This window comes from Lissotriton vulgaris, chromosome 4_1 (genome assembly GCF_964263255.1).
Source record: "Lissotriton vulgaris chromosome 4_1, aLisVul1.2, whole genome shotgun sequence".
Classification (NCBI taxonomy): Eukaryota; Metazoa; Chordata; class Amphibia; order Caudata; family Salamandridae; genus Lissotriton; species Lissotriton vulgaris.
Window position 1 is genome coordinate 617,797,229 of NC_141691.1, and position 24,841 is coordinate 617,822,069.

At 46.7% G+C, this 24,841-nt stretch overlaps 1 protein-coding gene across 2 annotated transcripts in view; it reads left to right on the forward strand.

Moving 5' to 3' along the window:
• Positions 1-24,841, forward strand: part of CDK13 (cyclin dependent kinase 13) — an 841,634-nt gene that overhangs the window by 610,924 nt on the left and 205,869 nt on the right. For both annotated transcript variants that reach the window (XM_086964864.1, XM_086964863.1), the window contains exons 10-11: positions 14,361-14,462; positions 14,559-14,636. In XM_086964864.1, coding sequence (XP_086820990.1) covers positions 14,361-14,462; positions 14,559-14,636 — 180 coding nt within the window. The remainder of the gene's footprint in view (positions 1-14,360; positions 14,463-14,558; positions 14,637-24,841) is intronic.

The following is a 24,841-nucleotide window of genomic DNA, read 5'->3' on the forward strand; positions in this document are numbered from 1 at the left end:
TTGTAGAATGGCTGAATGCTCAGGCAGCCAGCATGATTTGGAAAAAGATGGTTGTATCAAAGCATACAAAGGCTTGATACGCTGGGCATATTCCGGAATGTAAGTCCTCCCGAAATTCAAAAAGCCCAGAAGAGATTGTAATTTTTTCAGTGTTGTCGGAGAACGCAACTGTGCGCATTTCTCCAGGAAGTGGGGTGCTAAACCCTTCCCTTCGTTGTTAAGCTCGTAACCTAGAAACAACACTGTGTACTCTGCAATGTGCGATTTTGCAAAGTTAAACTTGTAACCTATGTCAGCAAAGTTACAAATTATGCTATTTACTCGACACAGATGCTCCCAAAGATCGTCGCCTGTGAGATAAATGTCATCCACATACGAACAAGCAACTGGGTCGAAGCTCTCCAGAAGAGAGACAATGCGTGCGGAAAATACTCCAGGACTGTTCTTGTAGCCCATTGGGAGTCGCCGAAACATTTTTTGCACACCGCCGCATGTAAAACTGGTCTATTGGGAACTTAGACCGTCTAGTCTATGGGCATAAAAACCATTGGAAATGTCAAGCGTGGTTTTAAACCGTTTACGCTCAAGACTATTCACTAACGCAGAGCCATGAGTATTCTGTACTGCACAGTTACGGCAATGCGAGTTCAAATGCCTATAATCCAAAACCAAACGATACGAGCAGTCCGGCTTGTTCACAGTAAAAAGGGGGTTATTCATCGGTGACACACACGTTTCAATTACACCTTGATATTCCAATTGTTCAAGGATAGCCGCGACTGAAGCTTTGGCTTCACGCCGTATGGGATATTGAGGTTGAGGCTGTGGCTGAGACCGTAAAGGAATCTCGTGGCTTGGTGACAATTTATCCCAGCCACACTGATTACGGTACACAGCCGGCGCAAGCGCCAGAGCCCACTCTTCTGCAAAATGCAACGCTTCCACCCTCGGCACAGTGTGCGCGAAACTGGGCAGGATTACCTCCTCCCCTCGCGGAGCTGCGAGAACAAAAGGTGGGGGCCAGTCAGCCTCTGAAAGCAAAATGTCATACGTAGACGAGAGATTTTCCCAAAATACCCCTTTTACAGTTCGCTGCATGTCACCTTCAATTAGCAGGATAATTTCAAAAAGACGTTCAGGGGGAGCAATATGCGTATCTGCAGTTTCAATCACAACATAAGTATCAGTCGCTGTCACCTTCAACAGTGGACGGAGGGCCTCTCTCACTATGGTAATCTCTGCTGCGCTGTCCAGCAAGGTCAGAGCCCACGTCAGATTCCGAAGCCGCGTTCTCACTATCTGGGGCATAACGATGCGCTGTCAGGGCGGCGACTTTCTTCGTGGCAAACTGTGGTCTCTTGGGCGTAGAGCCTTCCTGCTGCTCTCCACTGTTTCGCGGGCGGGGCTGACCACGTCCTTGCTGGCCACCCCGGCCCCTGCCGCCCCCTCCACCACCGGTTGACGGAGCCGATGAGTCCTGAAAGGAACGAGGAGAGCGTTGGTCAGAAGCCTGAAACCTCTCAGGCGATTTAATCATCGCGCTGTCGCGCAAATCATAAACACGATCCGACTGCGCAGACAACGGAGACGCAGGAGCAGAAACCTGTGTTTGTTGTTGTTGTTGCTTACCCTGATTCTGCTTTTTAGGCCAATTTTGTTTCTTGGACTTTTGTTGACCACTAGTTTCCGATGTCTGACTCTGGGGCTGCTTTTTCTCTTTATCAGGAAAAGCTTTAACCCCCCATGGCATTGCGACCAACCGTTTTATAAGCAGCCACAATTATCCTTGCCAACCGTCGGGGTCGTTCGGCCTCGGGAACCAACTCCAATGCGTTAGCAACCTGAAAGTTCACTGCATCGCCCTTGACATTCGCATGGATCAGATCGCAAACTACATCAAAGGAGCCACACAGGCGCATACCCAATTCCACAGCCGACTCCGGTCCGTGTTCGTCTTGAACAGGTTTAAGGACCCCACCCAGATTGGTCACAGACGGGGTGCCATAACACCTCGAATAGACCGCTGCAAAAGTCTTACCCCAGGTCTCACAGTCAACAAGTTCAGGAGCCAAATCTTTCGGTAAACTTAGTGTAAGAATCCGGTGTTTATCACCCAGACTCGTGTTGGGAAACACAGCTTCCAGCTGGCCGAATTTCTCAGCAAGCCAGAACGGAAAATCATCCTTGTCCTGGGGCTTTTTACCCATCACGGAATTCACCATGACTGGATTGATCTTCAGACCAGCATGTTCTGCACGAAGCTGTGCACCCCTAGGGGCCGCGTCCTGAACATTACGGCTTGTGTAATGAACAAGCGCTCTAATCACTGCCACCGCGACTTCATGAAGCCGCCGCAGATCAGCCACGTTACAAGTGGCGCGTAGAGGGTGAGGAGTGAATCCAGCCAAAGCGGGCCAAGGAGTGCCCGGAATGGACAAAGGACCTAACCTCGAAGCGGATAAAGAGTGTGGTAGGGCGCCACCAAACCAAACTCCATGCTGCCAAGCATCAATAGGAACCTCCAGTGCTCTGTACGGAGCATACGCAACCGGTACAGCTGAAGCAGTGTATGAATGGAACACTCCAGAATTAGCGTCCACTGGCGGAAATGTCACCCAGGAATAAAATAGTTTGTACGGGTAAGCATGTTCCGCACTCACTACCAGAACGACAGCCAAGCCATCCACAGGAACATCATAAGTCCGCAAATGGTCACGCACCGCAATGCGACTATGCTGCGGGATGTCCACGGCTTGTGCCATGTCAGCACAGGAAAGAGAGAACACAAAGATTACTTGGTAGCACAACTGGGTAGTAATTCAAAGAAACCGTTTACAGATAGATTCAAGCTTGAAAAAGACCTATTTCAAAAATAGGTAGGTCTTTCCGACACTGCCGTTTTCCGGAAACGGGAATGAAGGCGTTAAGGTTTGAATGATATACTACTCGAGTGTCATGATATAAGGCCAATCAACGTATGGGCGCCATGTAGCAGGGTTTCCGTTCTCCCACAGAACTGTGCACAGAGACCTAGAACCTGGGTGAGTTAGGATGATCCAAAACTCACCTTTGTTTCAGAAATCCCCTTACCAAGCTAGCTACAGTGTCTCATCGTTAGTAATAACTTACCAATGACTTAGACAATCCAGAACATGAACTTAGAGTACCTCAGGTATCGTGGAACACATGAACACTCTTTCGTTATATTATCATTCCAAACCGAAACTGGGAGGCAAAGAATACACGTGCAAGTTTGAAATGTTTATTTTTCAATGCAGCATTCTCAAACGCAGTATCTTGTATAATATCAACATACATATTATAAAAATCAGAGTCAGCAGCATAGTCACTAATCCATAGTAAGCAAAAGGTGATAACATGTTATGATGCAAAAATCTATAGAATTCTGTATCGCCTATATTTCGCGCACCCTAATTAGCATATTATATTATATCTAAGAACGTCTCATCTGGGTTCTAGCAGGACGGACCCATACCTCTAATTCTCAGTAGCAGGAGGTCACATCAACAGCTACCAGCTCTCTGCATGCGAAGCATCAAGTGTGTTGATTCATTCCCTGTAACTGTATCTTAAACTCGCGTAGAGCCCAATTTTGGCAGCAACATTATTTGTGTTATGTCTAACGTGGTGCGAGGATCAGGCCTTCAGCAACCTTGTGTTAGGTTATTCTTAGAGTGTGCAGTTCTCGGTGTACAGACAGTTGTACCAAGCACGACTGATACTGGCTCAATAACATATTATTCTCAAATAAATCACATCTTTTGTCTAGGTTGAAAGCTACAATAACAATTAGGTGTCGTGTGCAAACTCAAGCTGGAAGAAAATATTGCGTTTAAACATTTAATAAGCTCATGCTTACTTAACACAATATATAGAAACGTAGTAACCATATGACAGTACAAATCCCCATGTGACCACGCACCCTGAAAAACTTAAGGCTCCGGCATCACCCCCACTCTCGAGCTTGGGTCGACGACGACAAAGTTTCCAATGCCTGCCCTCCAGCCCGGCTACGAAACAGAAGGACAAGTCTTCGGGCTCGAGCCGGCCCGATTCCGGTGCCGAGACGCCACCTTCGGCACCAAAACATAAGCCGCCTCATGTGCCACTCCCCACATCTCTTGCACAGAAGACACCTTCGCACCGAAGGCCTCAAACCCGAAAAAAGCTTCAGAGCCGAAACTGCCCACGCCTAAATCCTCGGCACCAAAAAGCTCGGAACAGTCAACCTCTGCACCAAAACACTCGGAGCCGAAACATCCAGCTCCGAAAGATTCAGGTTCTAAACACAAAAGTGAGGATTCAGTGTCCGAACATTCGGCGCACAGAGACCCTCATAAATCTTTCACGCCGAGACCCATTTCTAAGGAAAAAGACACTCCTTCCAGAGAATTTCCATCCAAGGACACAGTTTTGGACACAAAACTGAAAAGACTCCATATCTATACCAAAACTGAACATCTTACAGCTACTCTTCCAAAAAACAAAAGCTGCATTTCTCAGATGACTGTCCTAGTGCTCTAAAAAAGGAGGATATGGGTAATAACCCTTCTCCCCCTTACATATCTCCTTCTCCTCCACATAACCCGCATCTAACGAATCCCACCATCAAATTAACCACCACCCCCGTTTTCATCTGAACCACCGGATGATGATTATGGGGATGGGGACAAGGATCAGGAGATACCACAAGACATTCCACATGACACTGATCGATGGGAAGATTACAATAAAGACCCGGATCACACTAATAACCCTGACCTGTATCCCTCCAGACCCACCCCACCTGATGACAATATAGGCTTTGTACAGATTATTAACTTGTCTGATCAATACCACTGGGTGGAGCTACACTCAGACCCTTTAGAGTTAGATTTTCTTTTGGAGACATTCACAGAAGTCCACTAATACTTTACTTCTGCTCACGGGCATGCTAAACCACATAGACAAGGTCTTTAAGGACCTAGTCAGAGCCAAAATACTGACCCGTAGAGTGGAGAAAAAGTGCAAGCCTGCTCCTACAGACCATGCATATATTAGGGGACAGTTGCCCTTAGACTCTTATCAGATCTAGCGCCCCCAGAAGAGCTAATTCACAAACTACGGGAGACACCCTCCTCCTGATAAGGAGTCTAAATTAATAGATGCATCAGGCAAATGAGTGGCCTCAGGCTGCTAACCATTGGGGAATCACCCGTGCGCAGGCCCTGTTAGCACGCTGCGACAGAGCTCACTATGATAAGTTGGATGAGGTTTTCAAACACTTGCCTGATGAGTACAAAACAAAAGTCAACTAACTCATTCAAGAAGGGAAGCTTATCACCAATGCTCCCATAGAATGTGCACTTTAATGCAGCAGACGCAGAATTTCGTGCCATCAACACCAGCATATTATGCAGACACGCTTGGCTTCGAATCTCTGGATTCAAGTAGGAGGTCCAATAATCAATCAGCGCTTTGATAAAGAGCATTTTTTTGTATCAACAGTCGACACTTCACTTGAAAAGATGGAGGACACCAGAACTGCTCAATCTATGGGGCCTTGCAATTACCTTCCAGATGGGGTTCCTTTTGCCGCTCCTTTTATAGAGGCGGCTCAAAAACAGTGTCGTCGGACTCCTTCCTCCTCTTATAAAAATAACCAATCCCACCTCCTTCAGAGGTTATTTTCGAGGAGGCTACAGGGGAAATAATAACAAGGGACGAGGCAGAGGCAATTCCAACCGCACTTCTGCTGCCAATAAACAATGACTTACCTACACTACCCCTGATCACTTAAGACCTGTCTCTCACAGTTCCTACCTGTCTGGAATTCGAACACCGCAAACAACTGGGTAATACAAATTATCCAACATGGTTATTGCCTGGAACTTACCAGCACGCCACCAACTATCCTTCCGAAACAGCGTGCAATGTCATCAGAACATCTCACCGAGATAAAACAAGATGTTCTCTCTCTGTTACACAAACATGCAATAGAACTGGTCCCAATACGTCTTAGAGGGACAGGAGTGTACTCCCTATACTTTTGGATTCCAAAAAAGGACGGCTCACTCAGGCCCATATTGGACCTAAGACAACTAAACCTCTACATTCAATTGGACCACTTCCACATGATCACCCTTAAGCAGGTGCTCTCATTTCTTAAGCAAGGCGACTTTCTTTCCACCCTAGATTTAAAGGATGCCTACTTCCATATTCCCATTCACCCAGCTCGCAGGAAATATCTCCGGTGTGTGGTGGACGGACAACATTACCAATTTAAAGCTCTCCCATTCGGGGTAACTACAGCAAAAAGAGTCTTTACCATGTACCGAGCAGTAGTCGCAGCTCATTTAAGAAGACAACACATCTTCCTTTACTTAGACGACTGGCTAATAAAAACCAAGTCGCAACACAGCTGCATACATCACACTCACAAAACAGTTCAGCTGCTTCAGGACTTGTGATTCACTGTCAACCTAACCAAGTGTCATCTTCAACCCTCCAATACGCAAGCATACCTAGGAGCCACAGTAGACACTTGCAAAGCTCTAGTGTACCCCAACCTAGTCAGAATACGCAACATCCAAACACTAATATCACAGTTTCAATCGCAGCACTCACTACCAGCACAAGTGTTTATGCAGTTGATCTGAATGATAGCGTCTTGCATTCTAATAGTTCCTTATGCAAGACTCCAAATGCGTCCCCTACCAGAATGCTTAGCACGTCAGTGGAACCTGGCTTGAGGTCAGTTAAACGATCTGGTGTTGGTGGATGGCCAAACTCATCGCTCTCTGCAGTGGTGGAACACACAAAGCCTTTCCAAAGGGCGGCCATTACTCGACTCTGTTCCACAGATAGTACTCACAGCAGACTCATCCCTCACTAGTTTTGGTGCTCATCTTCAACAATATACCATTCAAGGCATATGGACACTAAAACAAAAGCAACTCCACATAAACCATCTGGAGCTGCTAGCAATTTTTCTCGCATTGAAAGCTTTTTAACTGCACATAATAGGCAAGGCTGTCCTAGTCCGTACAGACAATGACAGCAATGTACTACATACAAAAGCAAGGGAGACACACACTCTCTACAGTTTTGACACCTAGCTCAAAGCATATGGAGATGGGCCATGCCTCAAAAGATATATCTCCCTGCAGAACATCTCCCAGGAGTAAACAATCAGATTGCTGATCTGCTCACAGATCGTGAAATAAGTGCAGGGCGCCAAATACACCGGTGGTGCAACATTGTTTAGAAAAGGAACATGGCCCGCACGAGATGTAGTGGACTGTGTTGCAACATGTGAGAGGGAAACGTTCAGTTTCACTTATGTCCAGATTTGAAGCAAAACTCATCCTGAAATTGGGCACTAATGAAAACTGGCTAAATGAAATGACGGAGATCATGCATTGCTTTTAAGAGTAAACATCAATCCAACAAGTGTATCAACAGGATTTCTTCCGTCCCTGCCTGGTATGTGGCAAGTTAGGCATGAGTATAATCCTGACAAAATACATCTCTCCACAGAAATCATTACGGTCAACTAGTGTTTCCATAACTACGATAGCCGGAAGTCAGACAACATGTGCGGGCGCGACGATTGCGCGCCGAAGGCGCGCATAAGGCAAGCTCGTCTGCGCTCGTCCGCGCCGAGACCGGGCACAGGGCCACCCCCCCTGATCCATCACTCTCCCACCCCGGCAACAGTTCTTCACCAATAACGTATACTTCGGACCAACTGCTCAGCATCAAGCAAACAAGTAGGTTGTCCCACTCCATACCTAAATTCTACTACAACAATCCCAGGATCGGACCTCTTAAGTGTCCTACCTGTACTGAGACGCCATCTACCTCTCACCCTACACCTCCGCCACTAGTGTCAGCAGCACTTATAAATGTAAGATCACTGCCGAAACACAAATTTGAAATCGCAGATTTCATAGAATCGCAACATTTAGATATTTTATTCATCACCGAGACGTGGGGAGACGAAGCCTCTGGCCCGGACTTCAGAGACGCCACGCCTAACAATTACTGCGTGTGTAAGTTAGATAGACCGATAAGGAAGGGTGGAGGAGTCGCGATCATTTACAAAAATCACCTTACGATAACTACAGCAGACACAACATACCCTGAATGCGAGGCCCTTCTCTTCTCAATAGGCTTATCCAGTAAAGCCACTTTCAAAGGTATGTTGATCTACCGCCCCCCAGGATCCAGAGCCAAATTCCTAGCACGCTTGGATCATATAATCGAGACATCAATTGGATCACCACAGTTTACCATCTTAGGAGATCTAAACTTTCATCTCGAAGTTTTAGATGACCCAGACACCATAACGCTCCTGGGAGATTTAGAGACAGCCGGACTCACACAAATTGTTAAAAAACCCACGCACAAAGCAGGACATACGTTGGATGGATTATTCACCAACCACCCTGAAATCTCCATCACCGAGGTCTTCCCTTTAATCTGGACAGACCACTCAGCAATATGCTTCTCTATTCCCACTAAACCCACTTCCCCGTGCTTGCCTCTTCCCCCTCCCACCAAATTCAGAGACTGGAAAAACTTAAATCTTGAACGTCTCACTCAGATGATACAGGACAGCCCACTACCTAATGAGCATGATCCCATAGCAGCATCACATACTTACATGGACAATCTGATTGAAGCCTGCGATAAATTAGCACCTTTCAAATCATCCCATCGGAGTAGAAAACTTCCTTCAGCCCCTTGGTTCTCTGAATCACTCAGACTTCAGCGCCAGCACTGCAGAAACCTCGAACGGCAGTGGCGCCGTAACTTTAATACGGCTGATAAGATCACTTACAAAAGCGCTCTCTCTAACTATAAAAAAATCATTAAAACAGAGAAAACCACGTATTACACAAACCAAATTAATCAGGCTAAAAACTCCTCAGGGAAACTATTCCAAGTAGTAACTTACCTGTCTAGCCCACCTGCCCCCCAGTCAGAGGGATCCCAAGCCCTCTCTGATTCATTGGCAAAATTCTTTGAGGACAAGGTCAGAGCCATTTTTAATACGTTCACACCTGACGTAGTGCGCTCTCCCCCTCAATCGATCGCCGATACTGGCCCCATATTTGCAGCTTTTGAACCTACCACCTGCGAAATCACCCTTCCCCTGATCGCTCGAACCAAATCTGGTTCACCTTTGGACCCTTGCCCTCCAAGTATCCTTAACCTCATCCCGGAAGTCATTGCCCCACCTCTAACCATCATATGCAATGCAATGTTTGCATCAGGTGTCTACCCCTCAGTATGGAAAAAAGCAATAATCAAACCCCTACTCAAAAAACCCAGTCTAGACCCTCTCCTGCCTGCCAGCTACAGGCCCATTGCCTGCCTCCCATTCCCTGCAAAAATCTTTGAAAAGATTATGAACACCCAGCTGTCACACTATATTCACCATAACAATCTACTAGATGACACCCAATTTGGGTTTCGACAAGGCCACGGAACGGAGACGGCTTTACTAAAAGCTGCGGATGAGATTAGGGCTACGATGGATAACGGAGGAGCCGCAGTACTGATACTCCTCGATCTATCCGCGGCCTTTGACACGGTCGACCATGCCACCTTGATCGACCGTGTCGAGGCCATAGGAATCACAGACAAAGCCAAAAACCTCCTGGCCTCTTTTCTGGCAAACCGTCCGCAAACTGTAAAGCTAGGCACTTTTACATCCCAGACCTTCTCCCTGCCATGTGGAGTACCGCAGGGATCCTCGCTAAGTCCGACACTATTCAACATCTATGTGTCGGACCTGGCGAGGGTCATAAAATCCTGCGGAATCTCCCTGACTACTTATGCCGACGACACCCAATTGGTGCTGTCAATACACAACGATGGAATCTCGGTGGCAGCCAACTTCCAAATGGGAATGATGGCAATAAGCTCCTGGATGTCATCCAACTGTCTTAAACTCAATTCTGATAAGACAGAAGTGATGACATTCGGGAGGCTTCAACCTACCTGGTCCCCACAATGGTGGCCCCACCAGATGGGACAACCCCCAGAACCTGTAACGAAGGTACGCAACCTGGGCGTTATCTTCGATAACAAGCTGTCATTTCAGCAACATGCTAATGCAGTGGTTTCTTCTTCCTTCCACACACTAAAAAGGATAAAAAAATTAATCCCATACCTTCCTCCTCATGCAGGCAAAACCCTGGTCAGTACTTTGGTATTCTCCAAAACTGACTACTGCAACGCACTGTTTCTCAATGCACAACAAAAGGTCCTCAATAAACTGCAAACAGTGCAGAATGCAGCAGCCAGGACACTGCTATCCATCCCTAAGTTTGCATCGGTCTCCCCCTACATCCGACAGCTGCACTGGCTGCCGGTGAGGAGCCGTATCAAATTTAAAGCATTATGCATAGCATATAAGGCTATCCATGATCACGGACCCCTATTCTTAAGAAGAGCCTTCCGACCGCTTGAACACACAAGAACCTTGCGGTCATCCTCAGCACATTTACTCATGGTCCCCCGTACAAGAAGGGCCAACTGGGGCGACAAACGCTTCTCAGTGGCAACAGCCATTTTGTGGAACACACTCCCTCTACACATAAAGTGTGCTCCGACCCTTCTGAATTTCAGAAAGAAACTAAAGACCTGGTTGTTCCCTGCCTAAACCTCCCTACCCCCCCCCCCCCATGAGAGTTCTGCATCTACAGCGCCGAGACACCCAAGGGTATTTGCGCGCTTTAAAAATTGCCAAATAAATAAAGAAATGTACTCACGTGCTCAAAGTCACCGCATATGTCAAGGTAACAACGCTGCTGAAATGCCAGGAATCAGAACGACACACCAGACCGAAAGGAAGTACGAAGAAAAGCAGTTCGGGTCCACAACAGTAGGACAAACAAACTCCAAGCCTACTTAAATAAACCTGCACCGGGTCCTCGCCACCCAGCATGCTTAAAAATAACAATGTCACGGGTCAAGCTAAGGCATTCCCTATGAATGAATAGAGGGCAGACCCAGCGCATTTATTGAGATAACTCACTTAGCTCAGAGGTGTTATAGCCATGATAAATTGCATTAGCATTATCTATATAAAAAGAAGCTCCTCCTCACATCTTACTGCCCAAATCTTCTAGATTTAAATAGATGCATGCACAATCATGAGCACTGTTCTTACTTCCTCATTAGAACACCTTTTAAATCACCGCTCCTTTTGTTCAATCCATAGATAAGAAATTATATGAAAAGGGCAGAATATAATATAACGACGTATAGGCACAACCTTCTGATTCTGACATCACATTAAAAAGCAGCATGGCACACACCAGGTATGACATTTGAGTGTTTGTAAAAGAAACACACTCCAGTATGGATTATGCCTATCAGTAATAACGGATTAACACAACCTTTCACCTTATTCAATTTCAGTGTCCTACAAAAGTTCCCCAGCCCTGAGTAAGACCTTCTGAAAATCCTCTCGGTCCCCACACGAAGGTCAAAACGCGTCTGCACATCCCACACAGGCCAAGAGTATCTCCGCTTAGAACAACTAGGTGTTGAAAGACACATACGTTTAAGCCTGATTAAGTTGGCTTAGTCAAGGACTAACTCGGGTGTTCTCTGACCTCTCCCTTGTTTTTGGACCTAACATTGAAGCAGTATCGAGGAGTCATAAGCAAATGGTCCCGATATATCCAAATAAAGTAGGACAGTTCATGTCCACACTAGCTTATATATGAATCTGTTGTATGTTTTTTGATTTATTAATTCCATGTATGTATAGTATGTAAAGTTTTACGTATAGCATTTATGTAAATAATTGTAGCATTGCTAGTAGGAATGTGTGTTTGAAAAGAAAAATATAATGTACAAAAGACTGAAGTAAAAAAACCATTCAACCTAATTTTTATTTCCTGCATTTTTCGATGGAAAAACAAATGTAAGACGTTTTTTGAAAAAACTATTGAAGTAAATGCATTTCATTAAGTGAATATACCCTTAGGTATCAGTAGGAGACCCACAAGGATAAAGATTTGAGAACTTGTGGTCCGAGTGGCATTTGTTTTTTGCACAGTAGTTCATTGAGAGCAGCACACCTGCCAGGTATCAGGTGTCAAATGCAAAAACCACAGTTGATGAACAGAATGCAGAACAATGTCATACATTCACCCCAGTACAGAGATCTGGGCCTACATCCATTGTTTTTTTGCACTCCACACCACCCCAGTTCAGACATGGCCATATGCAAATCAGTCTGACCCTGTGCCTCATGGGAACAGTCCAGCCCGAACTGCCAAGCCATGCCTTCCCTGGACCTGAAACAAGCTTCCGAGGACCGTTTTCTGGCATTCCAGCCGTCTTCAGCCCGGCTTGGTTGAATCCAGTGGTGAGGAGTGCTCTCCACACCACTGGAGTCAATCTATCCTGGCTGAAGCCGGCTGATAGCCAGAAACCGGTCCTGGGACTGTTCCACAAATGTGACTTCCGCGATCTTGAAGAGATTGGGGACAATGCCTGTGGGAGTAGCGATAGGGGGGTACAGGGAGGTGGACGAAGACTTCCCGGGAGATGTGGGGGTGGCAACTGTCTGTCATTCATCGCCTTTATACACTGCACTCTGCTCCACTGCACTCTACATTAATGTATTCCTCACCACTCTGCTCCACACCACTATACTCTGACAGTGTACTCTGCATCACTCCATGCTGTGCAACTGCACTCTGTCTCGCTCTACACCAAGCCACTGCACTCTGTCTCGCTCTACACCAAGCCACTGCACTCTGTCTCGCTCTACGCCAAGCCACTGCACTCTACGCCAATACACTCTAAGCCACCCTAATCTACTCTGCGCCACTGCACGATAGGACACTACTCTATACCACTGCACTCTATGCAACTTCACTCTACTCTGAAACAATCTTCGTTTTGCCACTGCAGTCTATGCCACTCTATTCCACTCTGTGCCACTTTATTATACACCACTGTACGCTACACCAATGCACACCCTACCACTTTACTCATAACCAATATATTCTACACCACTGCAATCTACTCTGATTCACTGCACTGTACGCCACTATACGCCACTATACTCTACGCCACTGCACTCTACGCCCCTCTGATTTACACCACTGCACTCTACGTCACTTTTGCCTGCACCACTGCATTTTACTCTATGCCACTCCACACCAATCTACTTTGCACCACTGCACTCTACTCGACTGTATGCCTCTATTCTCTGCACCACTCTGCTCTATGCCACTGCCTTCTTCCCAACGCTACTATGTACCACTGCACTCTGTGACTCTACTCTACACCACCACACTCTGCATGATTGCACTCTACAACTGTTAAAAAAAGAACAGATGATGACCTGAATGCTGAACCACTAAAACATTCACCGCAGTCAGAGATCTGGGTTAAATCCATCGGTTTTTTGCATGCCATTCCAGTTTAGACTCAGCCATATGCAAATCAGTCTTGGCCCTGCTCCGCATGGGAACATTCCAGCCCAAACTGTCGGGCCAAGCCCTCTCGGGACCAGAAACTAGCATCTTGAGACTGGTTTCGGGGTTTCACCCCTCATCAGCCAGGCTAACTTGAATCTGGTGGCTTAGCGAGCACAGGAACCACGTCTGGGCATACCCTTCCCGCTTAGGCTGAGACACTGCACCGCTGCACGCTGTGCTGCTGCACTGCACCGCTGCACGCTGTGCTGCTGCACTGCCACTCTATACCACTCCACTTAACTCTACGCCACTGTGCTCTACAATACTCCACTCTGACAGCCCACTCCGCTCATTGCCATTCTTCTCTACAGAACTCTACACAATGCCCTCTACACACTATACCACTTCATTCAACTCTTACACTGTACTCCACACTTCGCCACTCCATGACACACTGTGCCACTTCACTCTACAACACTTCTCTCCACTGACCCTGTACTCCACTCTATGCCACTCAACTCTATGCACTTCCAGTGTACGCTACTCAACTCTACACCCTTCCACTGTATGCTACTCCATGACACTCCACGCCACTCTTCTTTACACCACTCCATGCTATGACACTTTACGACACTCTACTCCATGCCACTCTCCTTTGCCCCACTAACTTTTAGCCATGCTGAACAGCAGCCACTCTAAGGTACAACATTGCTAAAACATATTTGCAAAGTTAATAGCGGTCATATAAGAGACCTATTGGCTTTGGCAATGCTTGCTATTTTGAGTGGTTTTGTTGGCATTAAGAACAGACTAAAGAATGTTTTTAAACATTGTCATCCTGAAGTATTTCTGTACTGTTTGAGAAATGTAAATGTTAAGATGTCCTCTTTCTTTATGATGCAGTCGACCATATACTAATAAAGTTATTACATTGTGGTACCGACCTCCTGAACTTCTGCTCGGAGAAGAAAGATATACACCTGCTATTGATGTCTGGAGTTGTGGGTATGTTTTCAAATTTTAAAGTGATTATTGTACAATATCATCCAGAGTTAAAAGTTCATAGCTTAAATCTTTTTTTTAATTCTTCTTTCTAAACAGTTGTATACTTGGGGAATTGTTCACGAAAAAACCAATATTTCAAGCAAATCAGGAACTCGCTCAGCTTGAACTAATAAGGTACTAGTACTTACTGCACCTATTAAATATGCTGGTTAATATGTATGGGAATTGCTGTTGGGCACATTGATTGTTTTATCCTTGATGTGGAATACTTGTTGTGCAGTGTGTGATCTGGAATAGATTAAAATGCTTACACCCTATGCCATTTGCTGTTTGCATTCTTGTACAGTCTTAAAACCAATGTCACTTTTTTATCGTATAGACTTTATTAAGATTGACTGAAAAAATTAAAGATGACCACAATCCACCTGCATTTGAAGCAATATCCTAATCCTTTTAACCAGTATCCAACTGCAGTCACTTAATAGTGTGTAGGCATGTTAAACATAGTCTTTGTGCAAGACAACATATCAGTTGACTTGTGTAGTTGAATTGTCTTCACCAGGCTTCAAGTTCGTCACGTAACCAAATTCAAAATTTAACTAGTGCAGTATATGTTAGAGGGTTATAATGGGTTTCAATATGTACAATGTCTCTTTTACTGCAGTCTCTAAAAACAATAGAAACACTGACTTTTTGCTCCTTCAATGCAAAGATTTTGAAAAAAATAGTTGATTAGCTTCTCCAGCATTTAATTTTTTTTAGCTATAGATATTATGTAATTATTCCCCCAAGTCCAACAAGGAACGTTGCTACTAAAAGAAGTAGCACAGTGTGACACTACACCGTAACGCTGGAAAGTTGCTGTGATCTAAAGTTAAGAGAAAGAATGGAGGCAGCACCAAGCATGAAGTAAACCAGGACCACGTTGTATCAAAAATATATTTTCCTTTATTTTTTCATTTTTAAGACAGCCAACGCGTTTCGCTCCCCAACCTTGGGAGCTTCGTCAGGGCAAAGATATTAGTAGATCTTGAAGCGACGAAATGACGTAGATGAAAAAGTTTGACCAGAGAAGTTATGTAGATGCCAATATCAAGATTCCGATATCAGGATAAAGTTGTAGACACACGTCAAGGGCCTTTAGATGAACGACACCACTAACCAAGGAGGTAATATTTCAAAAAAATATTGTGGACTTTACGTCGAACGGCGTGTGCGTGTGCAGGCCTTAATAAGCTGCTACCACAAATGCTCCATGCTACCTATTTCAGCAGTGGCCCCATGACGAATTCGGTCGAACGTGATCTAAAGTTAGTTCTGTACACTTTTCACAATATCTCTCTGCCCTGCAGCTATGCCTTTCTCAAGCACCACACTTCCTCAGATGCTTACTACACATCCTAATGATTGGGGGACTCTTAGAACTCTGCCTGTCTTGCACCATAAAACCCTTCAGTGCCTTGCGGCTACTGGCTGAAAGCTGTAGATTTTTGCACTACCTGTTCCAGGTTGAATATTTGTCTTGGCAAATGATCCAGAAAATTCCCTAACTCAGTATAAACAATTACAAGCCATTCTCCCTCAGGAAATGATGGTGATAATATGAAGGTTAATGTACTTTGAGTCTGGGAAACCAAGGAAAGCTAACTTGAACTCCAGTTCTAACCCTCATGCAAGTGAGCAACAGGATTGAATCCCAAGCACTGATAGAGGAGAGGACACTGGGTGTAAGACAAAAGAACCCCTTCAGCCCCTGGTTCACCCTTTGGGTCACCCACCTTATCTGCATTGTACTCCTTGTACTAGTCTTCATCTCTGCCCAATATCCATCAGTTTCTTAAGCAACAATTGCCCCCCCCTTTTCTCCCCCATGCCAGGAAACTAGAGATGAAGCTGATCTCCATCCTCTCTTGATACCTTGCTCACCATCAATCTTAGTCTGTCTCAATTGCGCAAATCACTTGTTACGATTCTCCACCTATTTATCTTGAAGTCAACTGCTAGTGAATTTTCTCAAGACTAGACCTATTTAGAGAGATACAGAAAAGAGGGAGATGCGAAAGAAAGATGAAGTACTATAAATAGAATTGGGATCTCCTGCACTTCAAATGATATTAGAGGAAAACTGAATGTTGCTCAAATTGATCATCAAACTGTGAGGGCAGTAGGCAAATCCCTACTTACATCGCTAGCTACAATCAAGAACTGGGTACATCAGCTGCAGACTGCACATTGAAGTACCATAACAGTTCATTCCCGGAAGGCTACTAGGTTTTTATGTGAATGGTGATTGTCTGTAAAGCAGCAGCCCTGCAGGAGTTTGCGGCAAGTTCGATGCTGGTCAATAGTTCTCACTTCTTCTGCTCTTCTTTGTCCTTCTACTACTTTCAGGCATGCAAATATGAGTTCCTGATTTCAGGGTGCACTCCAAATACTAAATGTAGGGGTGTTAAGGCAAATGAAGGGTAGTACCCAATGGGCTACTTAACGCAAGTTCACTACACTACCTATATGACCTCTTCCTGTGGGTAGTTGTCCCAGAGTTCCTAATTCCACCAAAAACAAGATGGTAACCCTTTTCAGAGGAGCACGTCCAGTAGCTCACCTCAGGGGTGTGACTAGCCTGGAGGTGCAAAACGCCTACTGCATAGCTAATTTAGCACCTGTCCTGGTGCCAAATGGGCCTCAAAGCAGGGGATGGCATCTCCCAGTTCTGGGGGAATCTGGTGTCTCATGTCAAATGCAGCAGGGGATTTGAAGTCCCTTCCCTTCCTTCTGGAGGAGGTTTGAACGCCTTCCTTTTCAGGGGCCATCTGTAAGGTATTCTCTGGGTGCATGTCTTAAGTTTAGTACTGGCAACAGAGCAGGTTTACTAAGACTACGTGTTTGATACGAAACACCGTAGGTTTTCAGTAAACCCATCATGTAGCTGGGGAGCTTGTCATGACCAGTGCCCATAACATATACATAATATGGCTTCCCTGTTCACTTGTACTATCTGGTAATTGAACTAGACAGCACCGGGTCAGATCTCCTCATGCACGCATGTCCTCGCATGTAATATATAATACATCCTGCCTTTGGGCTATAAAGCTTGCTCTATGGGTGCCTTGCATATTTTGCATGAAGTGTCGGTGGGCAAGGCACACTGGGGGTGTGCCATGTTGAGTTTTTTAAATGGTTTCGACCGTTTCACTCCGCCTGAAATGGCAATCTGCATGGATTTGGGTGTGGGTCCCGTAGGGTAGCACAAGACATACTGCAACCCTTAGGGAGCCTCTTTAGTACCCATACCCCAGGGGTTCAGTGCTGTATCAGTCGAAAGCCAACTCCTAGTAGTTCAAATGAAGGTAAAAAGAGTGGGGGGACAACTTCAAAACAAATTCCTGATTGTTACATAAACCCTCCAGGGAGAGATAAGTGCTATTTTTGATAACCCTATCTTAGCCATGCCAACAGCCAGCTTACGCAAAGAGGTTACCCATAACTTGAGTAACCCCACCATGACCAGCAGAGTCAGGGAGCTTAACTTCAGACCACCATGCCAATGACAATATACACCCAGAGGAGGATACTGACAGCTGTCAGTACCCAGCACCACACCTTTATCGCTCCACTGACAGATGGATGTGCTAGGAAATAGGTTTCATTGGGTTCAAGGGGTCCTTCTGCTGTTTCTGAGTGGGGGTATGGGGTGGTTACTACCTTTTAGTAGCAAGCACATTTCTTCCACTCTCTCTTCCGTTAGCTGGGTTACCACACCCTCCATCTTGATAGTTGCTTGACTAGTCGGGACTTCTTGTGGGGCAGGTGAGGCCTCACCTGTGCCACCTTTGAAGTTCTTCCTTACTGTAGCAGAATCTCCTTAGCTCACTGGAAATTTCTCTTAAATGTGCACACCTTTCTTACACTTCTTTTTCTTGCTGCTCATCTGGGGCCTACTTTTACTAATTGTAGGTTTAGCTCCTCCAGCATCCTGGGTCAGTACCTCCTTTGGGTTCAGACCAACCTCTGTGAGATCATTTCCAAGGAGACAATCAAGTGGAAGGTCTGGACTAACTACCTACCACCCTCTTCCAACTGAGGGACCCAGCATTTTTTAAGTTTACATAAGCCACAGGCCTAATACTAACCTTATCCTGGACGGCCCTTACTATTTCAGTCTCTCCTGGTAAATACTGGTCTGTGGATACCAACCTGTCACGTGCCATTGTGTGACTGGCACAAGTATCCCTCAGGGCATTCACCTGGATGTGATGGAAGATTTTGCTTCCTCTGGAATGACCAACTGGCCACCTGGGCACACTTCACAGTTAAAGGCTATGAGGATGTCCTCGTCTGAGGAGCAATCCTCAAAGGATACCCTGACAACCCCAGTGCCTACCTTTTTCTTGGAACAAGCTGAGTCCCTCCGTTGTGCCCATCATGTTGACCATAAAAGCAGTGCCTGCTATCTATTGACTTTTTAAGATGAGGGTCCCCAGTACTTTGCTTACCACTAGAGTGGGGTGCACTATCCTCTATTTTAGGGTTGTGGTTCTCTGAGGAAATCTCTTTGGTGGGTTAAGCACGTCATCCATTGCCTTCTTTAGGCCGAGCCACTCCTTTCTTAGGATCTCCCTCCTAATGCTTTTTGAGAACTCCAGTCTTAACCTACTCATCAGCTTTCGTAGCCAGCTTCATGGGACTAGAAAATGATGCTTCTACCAGATGCTGGTGAAACTTGTCTGAGGTACAGTTTGCTAATAGGTGCATGCTACTTCATTATCAAATTATAAAGCCCATCATAATCCTGCACCTGATTAACTTTCAACCAGCCACCTAGTGTGTTGGGCTGAGAAGTCAAACTCTACCCAGGTCTGACTAGAGGTTTTGTGAGTCTCCCTGATTCTGTACTCTTCAGTGGTGAGTCCAAAGCCCTCAATCAGGGTATCCTTCATGAGTTCACAAGGCTCAGCATATGCCTCATTCACTGTCAGGAGTCTATCTCTGCACTTATCTGAGAACAACTCTCCCAATGTAGAGAGCCCTAGTATATCTGTTGTAACTTATTTTGCATGCCCCCTCAAAGGCAATAAACCATTGACCCAGCTCAGCCCATTCTCTTTCTATGGCCAGGATTTTGGTCTCCGGGGCTACTCTACTGTCTTGTCTCTCAAGGACTAGGTCCTCTTCATCTAGCTCTTAAGTCATTCATGGCCTGATCAACCCCCAATAGTGACCAATGCTCCAGGTACAGTTTTAGGGTAAATGTGAGGTCTACCTCATCATTTTCTCTAGTGAGTTTAGGGGGACTGTCTTCTGAAGTATTGTCCCCACTGGCATGTTCATTGTCAGCCTCCTCTAAGGTGTCAGGGTCGTCTGTGGAGTTTAATAAATCAAACTCTGCAAGGAGCTTTTGGAGCTAAACTTTTGCTGTATTTGAACCAGTTTTGATTTTTCTGGCTGTGTAGAGGTTCCTTAACTGCTACATGCTAAGATGCAGAGAAATAGTCCGGTTGAGTTCCTAGACTATCTCCTCTGTGTCAGACATTTTCAGTGTACTTCGGACCTTTTTATAAAATTGAAAAAGAAATTCTAAGCAGACTTTTAAGGCCTTACTGACTAGTATACTTTATACTTCTTTAATACAGTGAACTGGGGGACTACACACAAGGCCGTAACAGTTAACAATAGAAAATTAAGAACAAATCAGAAATGTGCAAAAAAGTGAACAAATATGTTGGACTAAAGTCAAGCTTGGGGTGGGGGGGGGGGCGCTAGAGGACGCACGGCAAGATGGCCGCATCTGTATGAGGCTCTGCCTGGCCGGGCACCTATCCTATTATTATGCGCAATACATCCTTGACATTTGGGGCCCAGGTGCGGCGGATCGGACAGGGCACAGTGCCCTGAACTACTTGCTGTGTTTCAGGTGAATATTGGAGGGCGGATGACCAACAACCCGGCATTGCCTACCTCGGCGGCTGAAATGGCGGCGTTCGCGAGGCTGTCTCCTTGATTGACTCCTGCCGGGATCACTGGCGGTGATGGTGCGTCTGGCGATTAATCCCTTGCTGATACTTGGCTCCCGAGTGAGCTGGCTGTGACCTGGACTGTATAACATCACCCCGCTGACTGAGGCTGCTGGGATCGAGAGGCTTGCGGCCTGGCTGGAACTCAGAGCGGCGGAGCGGATGGCCCTGACCAACTGCGGCACCTGGGGCTGCGGTACCGGAGGCGGGGACGCGGCGGGCGTAGGGCCTGTGTCTGCGGGGACGATCCTGGTACTTGCTGCTGCCCGGTTTGATCCGCTCGGGGGCCCCCTGGGTGGCTGGGGGGGGGGCTATTACTGCGGATCCTCATGCTTACTGGGCCTGGCGGCCATTACATCTCTGCCTGCTGCTGCTTAATTTATTCGCTTTGGCCCCCTGAAGTTTACCCGCTGAACTTTACAGCGCTAGTGGCCCGGAGGAGTGACGCTTGTGCTTGCCGCGTGGAGAGGGATCTGCTGGTGTACTGCGGCCCTTGTTGATTGTGTCCTGCGGCCTAGGAGCTACCCTGCCACTGATTGCAGTATTGGAGGCCTGCCTCAGAAGGAGGGGGATCGTGGACGTGGTGGTTTCTTTCTGCTGGGATATAGTGCCTCCTGCTCTTAGCTTTGCAGGTACTGTACTTGACTCTCCCTGTGCCTGGTGTGGGTTGAGGACCCTAGTTGCAAGGAGGACTGCTACTACTGATGAATGCTGTGCCTCGCGTCAGCTACTAGAGTGTTGGGCGACAGGACATATGGACGTTTGCGGCCTGCACTGCTGTGGGATATTGTACTGGATTTCTCATGGCTACTGGTGGGGTGCTGCTGTGGTGCCTGCTTTTGTAGAGGGCTGCCCTAACTGATCACCTTATCCTGAGCATAGGGGGTGTGTCATATTTCTGGTGGGCAAAGTGACTGCTTGAGGACATTATGGGCCGTAATGACAAGTTGCAGTCGCGCCTCGCGTTTGAGGCACGTAAGACTCCTAGCAGCTTTGGACTCGGAGGCTGATGCCCCGGGTCAGGAACAATCCTCATTGGAAACCATGCTCCTCGCTATGCAACGAAGCCTGCAGTCTATTGAGGGCACGATGGCGGCGGTCAACCATCGGCTGGATCATATGTCCTCCCAGCTGGAAAAACAAAATACACGAATGGGGGAGGTGGAGCAACGGGTGTCTGCTGCTGAAGATGGTTTGTGACGTAGCGGGAAAGACCCTAAAAATGGAAAAGGTCCTCTTCCCTCATACAGGCAAAGAATGAGGATTTAGAGGCTCGTTCCCGAAGGAACAATATACGCATTCTTGGCCTGCCTGGGTCAACAAATGTGGGGAAAATAGAGTCCTACATTGAGCGCTTGATCACAGATTTTTGGCGCTAACCATCTATCGCCTATGTTCATCGCTCACTTACTCCTAAGCCAGTGCCGGGTGCGCCTCCGCGCCCAGTCATCGCGCGAGTGCTCAATTATAGGGACCGTGTATTCTGCACATGACCAGGGAGAAAGGGCCTATTGAGCATCAAGGGAACACACTATCCGTTCCCTGAATTTACTGTGGCCTTGCAGGCAGCTCGCAAGGAGTTTGGTGCTGTTAAAAAATGTCTTCAAAATGAAGGGGTCCCTTACTTGATGTTGTACCCAGCTCTCCTGCGGATAGTGTCGGAGGGCGTTTACAAAATTTTCAATTCTCCTAAAGCTGCCATGGAACATGCAAAGCAATTGAATAAGCGACAACGTGAATCCCACTCGACCTCTGAGACTGATGTGGGTAGTGGTATGGTGGCCTGGCTATTGTGTACCTATCATATGTATGCCGAATGTGTTGGATTACCAGGAGGTGTATTTAGAAACGTGTACTGTTATGATCGGATATATTACTTTGCAGGGGTGCTATGTTCTACTGAACCGTTTGTTGCCGCCCTTTGGGGCCTCAAGTCTTGTGACATGATGCTATATACTTGATTACATTAATGTATGCTTGGCCACGTCCTAGTAGATGGGAGGATGGAAGTTCTCTACGCCCCATTATGGGTGAACCCCATTTTTGTATTTTGGCTGTTCTGGGTGGGGTTAGGGAAATTCAGGGATGAGATGGCTTTGGCAAGTTGGGGGTGCTGAAGTGAGAGGGGGGGTTGTGGGGCTGGGCGGCTGGGGGACATCTTTTGCAGGGGACAAATCACTGAGTTGGGATGTTTTATGATTCATGTATATTGGATGCCCTTTTTACATACCGCAGTCTTTCTACCAAGCCTGGGGTGTGGCCTACTGCAGGGAGGCTATATTGTTCTGTACTATCTAATGATGACCATGCATAACACGGTTCGATTCCTCACATAGAACGTGCGAGGGCTTAACTCCCCTAAGAAGTTGAGGTCTGTTTTTGCTTATTTGGATTGTATGGGGATGCAAGTGGCTATGTTGCAGGAGACCCACCTGATTGTGGATTCTGTACGAAAGCTGGGAGCTCGCTGGGCGGGAGTCAAGGTGGCATCCTCATACTCCTACTCGAGAGGAGTGCTGGTTAAAAAAGGGGTCCCGTTTACAGTGATTGGGGAAGAGACGGATGGGCAAGGCCGTGTGGCGATTCTGCATGGTTGTTTGGGTGGCATGAACGTCCTGCTGGTGAACGTGTATGGCCCGAATGTGGACGACCCCTCTTTTTACTCTGATGTGTGGCGTAGTATAGCTTGGTACCCTTCTGCGGCGCTTATATGGGGTGGCGATTTTAATGTGTCTGGATGTCACGTTAGATAAAACAGTTAGTGATGAGGCTCGCTCGAAAAAGGCAGCGGAGGCATTACGGGGAATATGTGATGCTGATAATTTGTATGATGTTTAGAGGTGTCGAAATCCGGGTGGTCAGCAGAGTACCTTCATCTCTTCGGTGCATGGGTCCTGGTCCCGACTTGATTTTTGGTTACTCTCTGATTCTGCTTGCTCGTGGGTGATGGGGGTGAGACACGAGGCGCGTACGCGGTCGGATCATTCTCCGGTAACCCTGGATCTGAGTATTCCCACATGCGAGTATCCGCCGTACTTGTGGCGCCTTCAACAATCTGAGTTAGCGGACCCAGTTTTTAAGCAGACGGTCACTGAAGGGATAGGGAACTTTTTCAGAGAAACTGAGGGGACTGTTTACAGTGCGGGGTGCTTTGGGAAGCCTTTAAGGCTACTATTAGGGGAGTGTTCATTGGGGCCCAAGCGGGAGTATTGCATGATATCCGGCGTTAAATCGCAAAGCTTGCCTCCGATATTTCTGTGCTTGAACGTGAGTATGAGTTTAGTCGCACACCAGCTACGCTGGCAGCCATGAGGTCCCTTATAACTGAGCACAATGAGACGGTCGACCAAGAAATGCAGCATTGTACTCGCCAGAAGATAGCGCGCTATTATGGGGAAGGAGGACGTCCTAGTAGATCACTAGCGCAGAAATTGGCTGCGCCTCGGTCGCAAGATTATATTGCGGAATTGAGAGATTCCGAGGGGGCGGCTCATTACTCTGTCTCCGGCATTAGCGATACATTTGTTCAGTTCTATACCCAGTTATATGCTACCAAGCATGATTTGGCAGCAGAGGAGATAGGTGAGTACTTGGATGATGTGGCTTTGGGTTGGCTCTCCGACACGCATCGGGAATATTTGGTGTTACCATTTGACGAAGAGGATGTTAAGATGGCTATAATGGCTTTGCCTACTTGCAAAGCGGCGGGCTTGGATGGACTCCCTAGTGAGTTTTATAAGGCGTATACATCTGAGTTGGACCCGCGCTTACTGGAAGTCTTTGCTGAGGCCTATGATACTGGGAAGTTAACACCGACGCTTAGGGAGGCCCTATTAGTGACTCTGTTAAAACATGATAAAATCCCGACGAATTCTGAATCGTATAGGCCACTCTCAATCATAAACATTCGCAACCCGGATGCAGCCATTGGTCCCCTTACTGGTGTCCTACCTGACCAATCCGGCTTTGTTACGGCACGCTCCACTGCAGACAATCTTCAAACTATTTTCTCAACTCCATTATTTTGATCCTGACATGCAAGCAGTAGCTGTGCTATTAGATGCAGCAAAAGCTTTTGACTCTCTCCAATGGTCCTATATGTTTACAGTCTTGCTTCTGATGGGCTTTCCTCCTTTCTTTTAAAAACTGATTCGGGTGCTCTATGAAGAACCAGTTGCTAGAGTGCGTGTAAATGGGTGGGTCTCTTCAACGATCCCCATTGGGGGTGGCACGCGACAGGGGTGCCCACTGTCACCTATGTTGTTCTCGCTTGCACTTGAACCTCTCGCCTGCATGATTCGGCAGTTGCATGCTGAGGCTGTGTTGCAATTTAATCAACGAACATTGATAGATTTGCTATGCGCA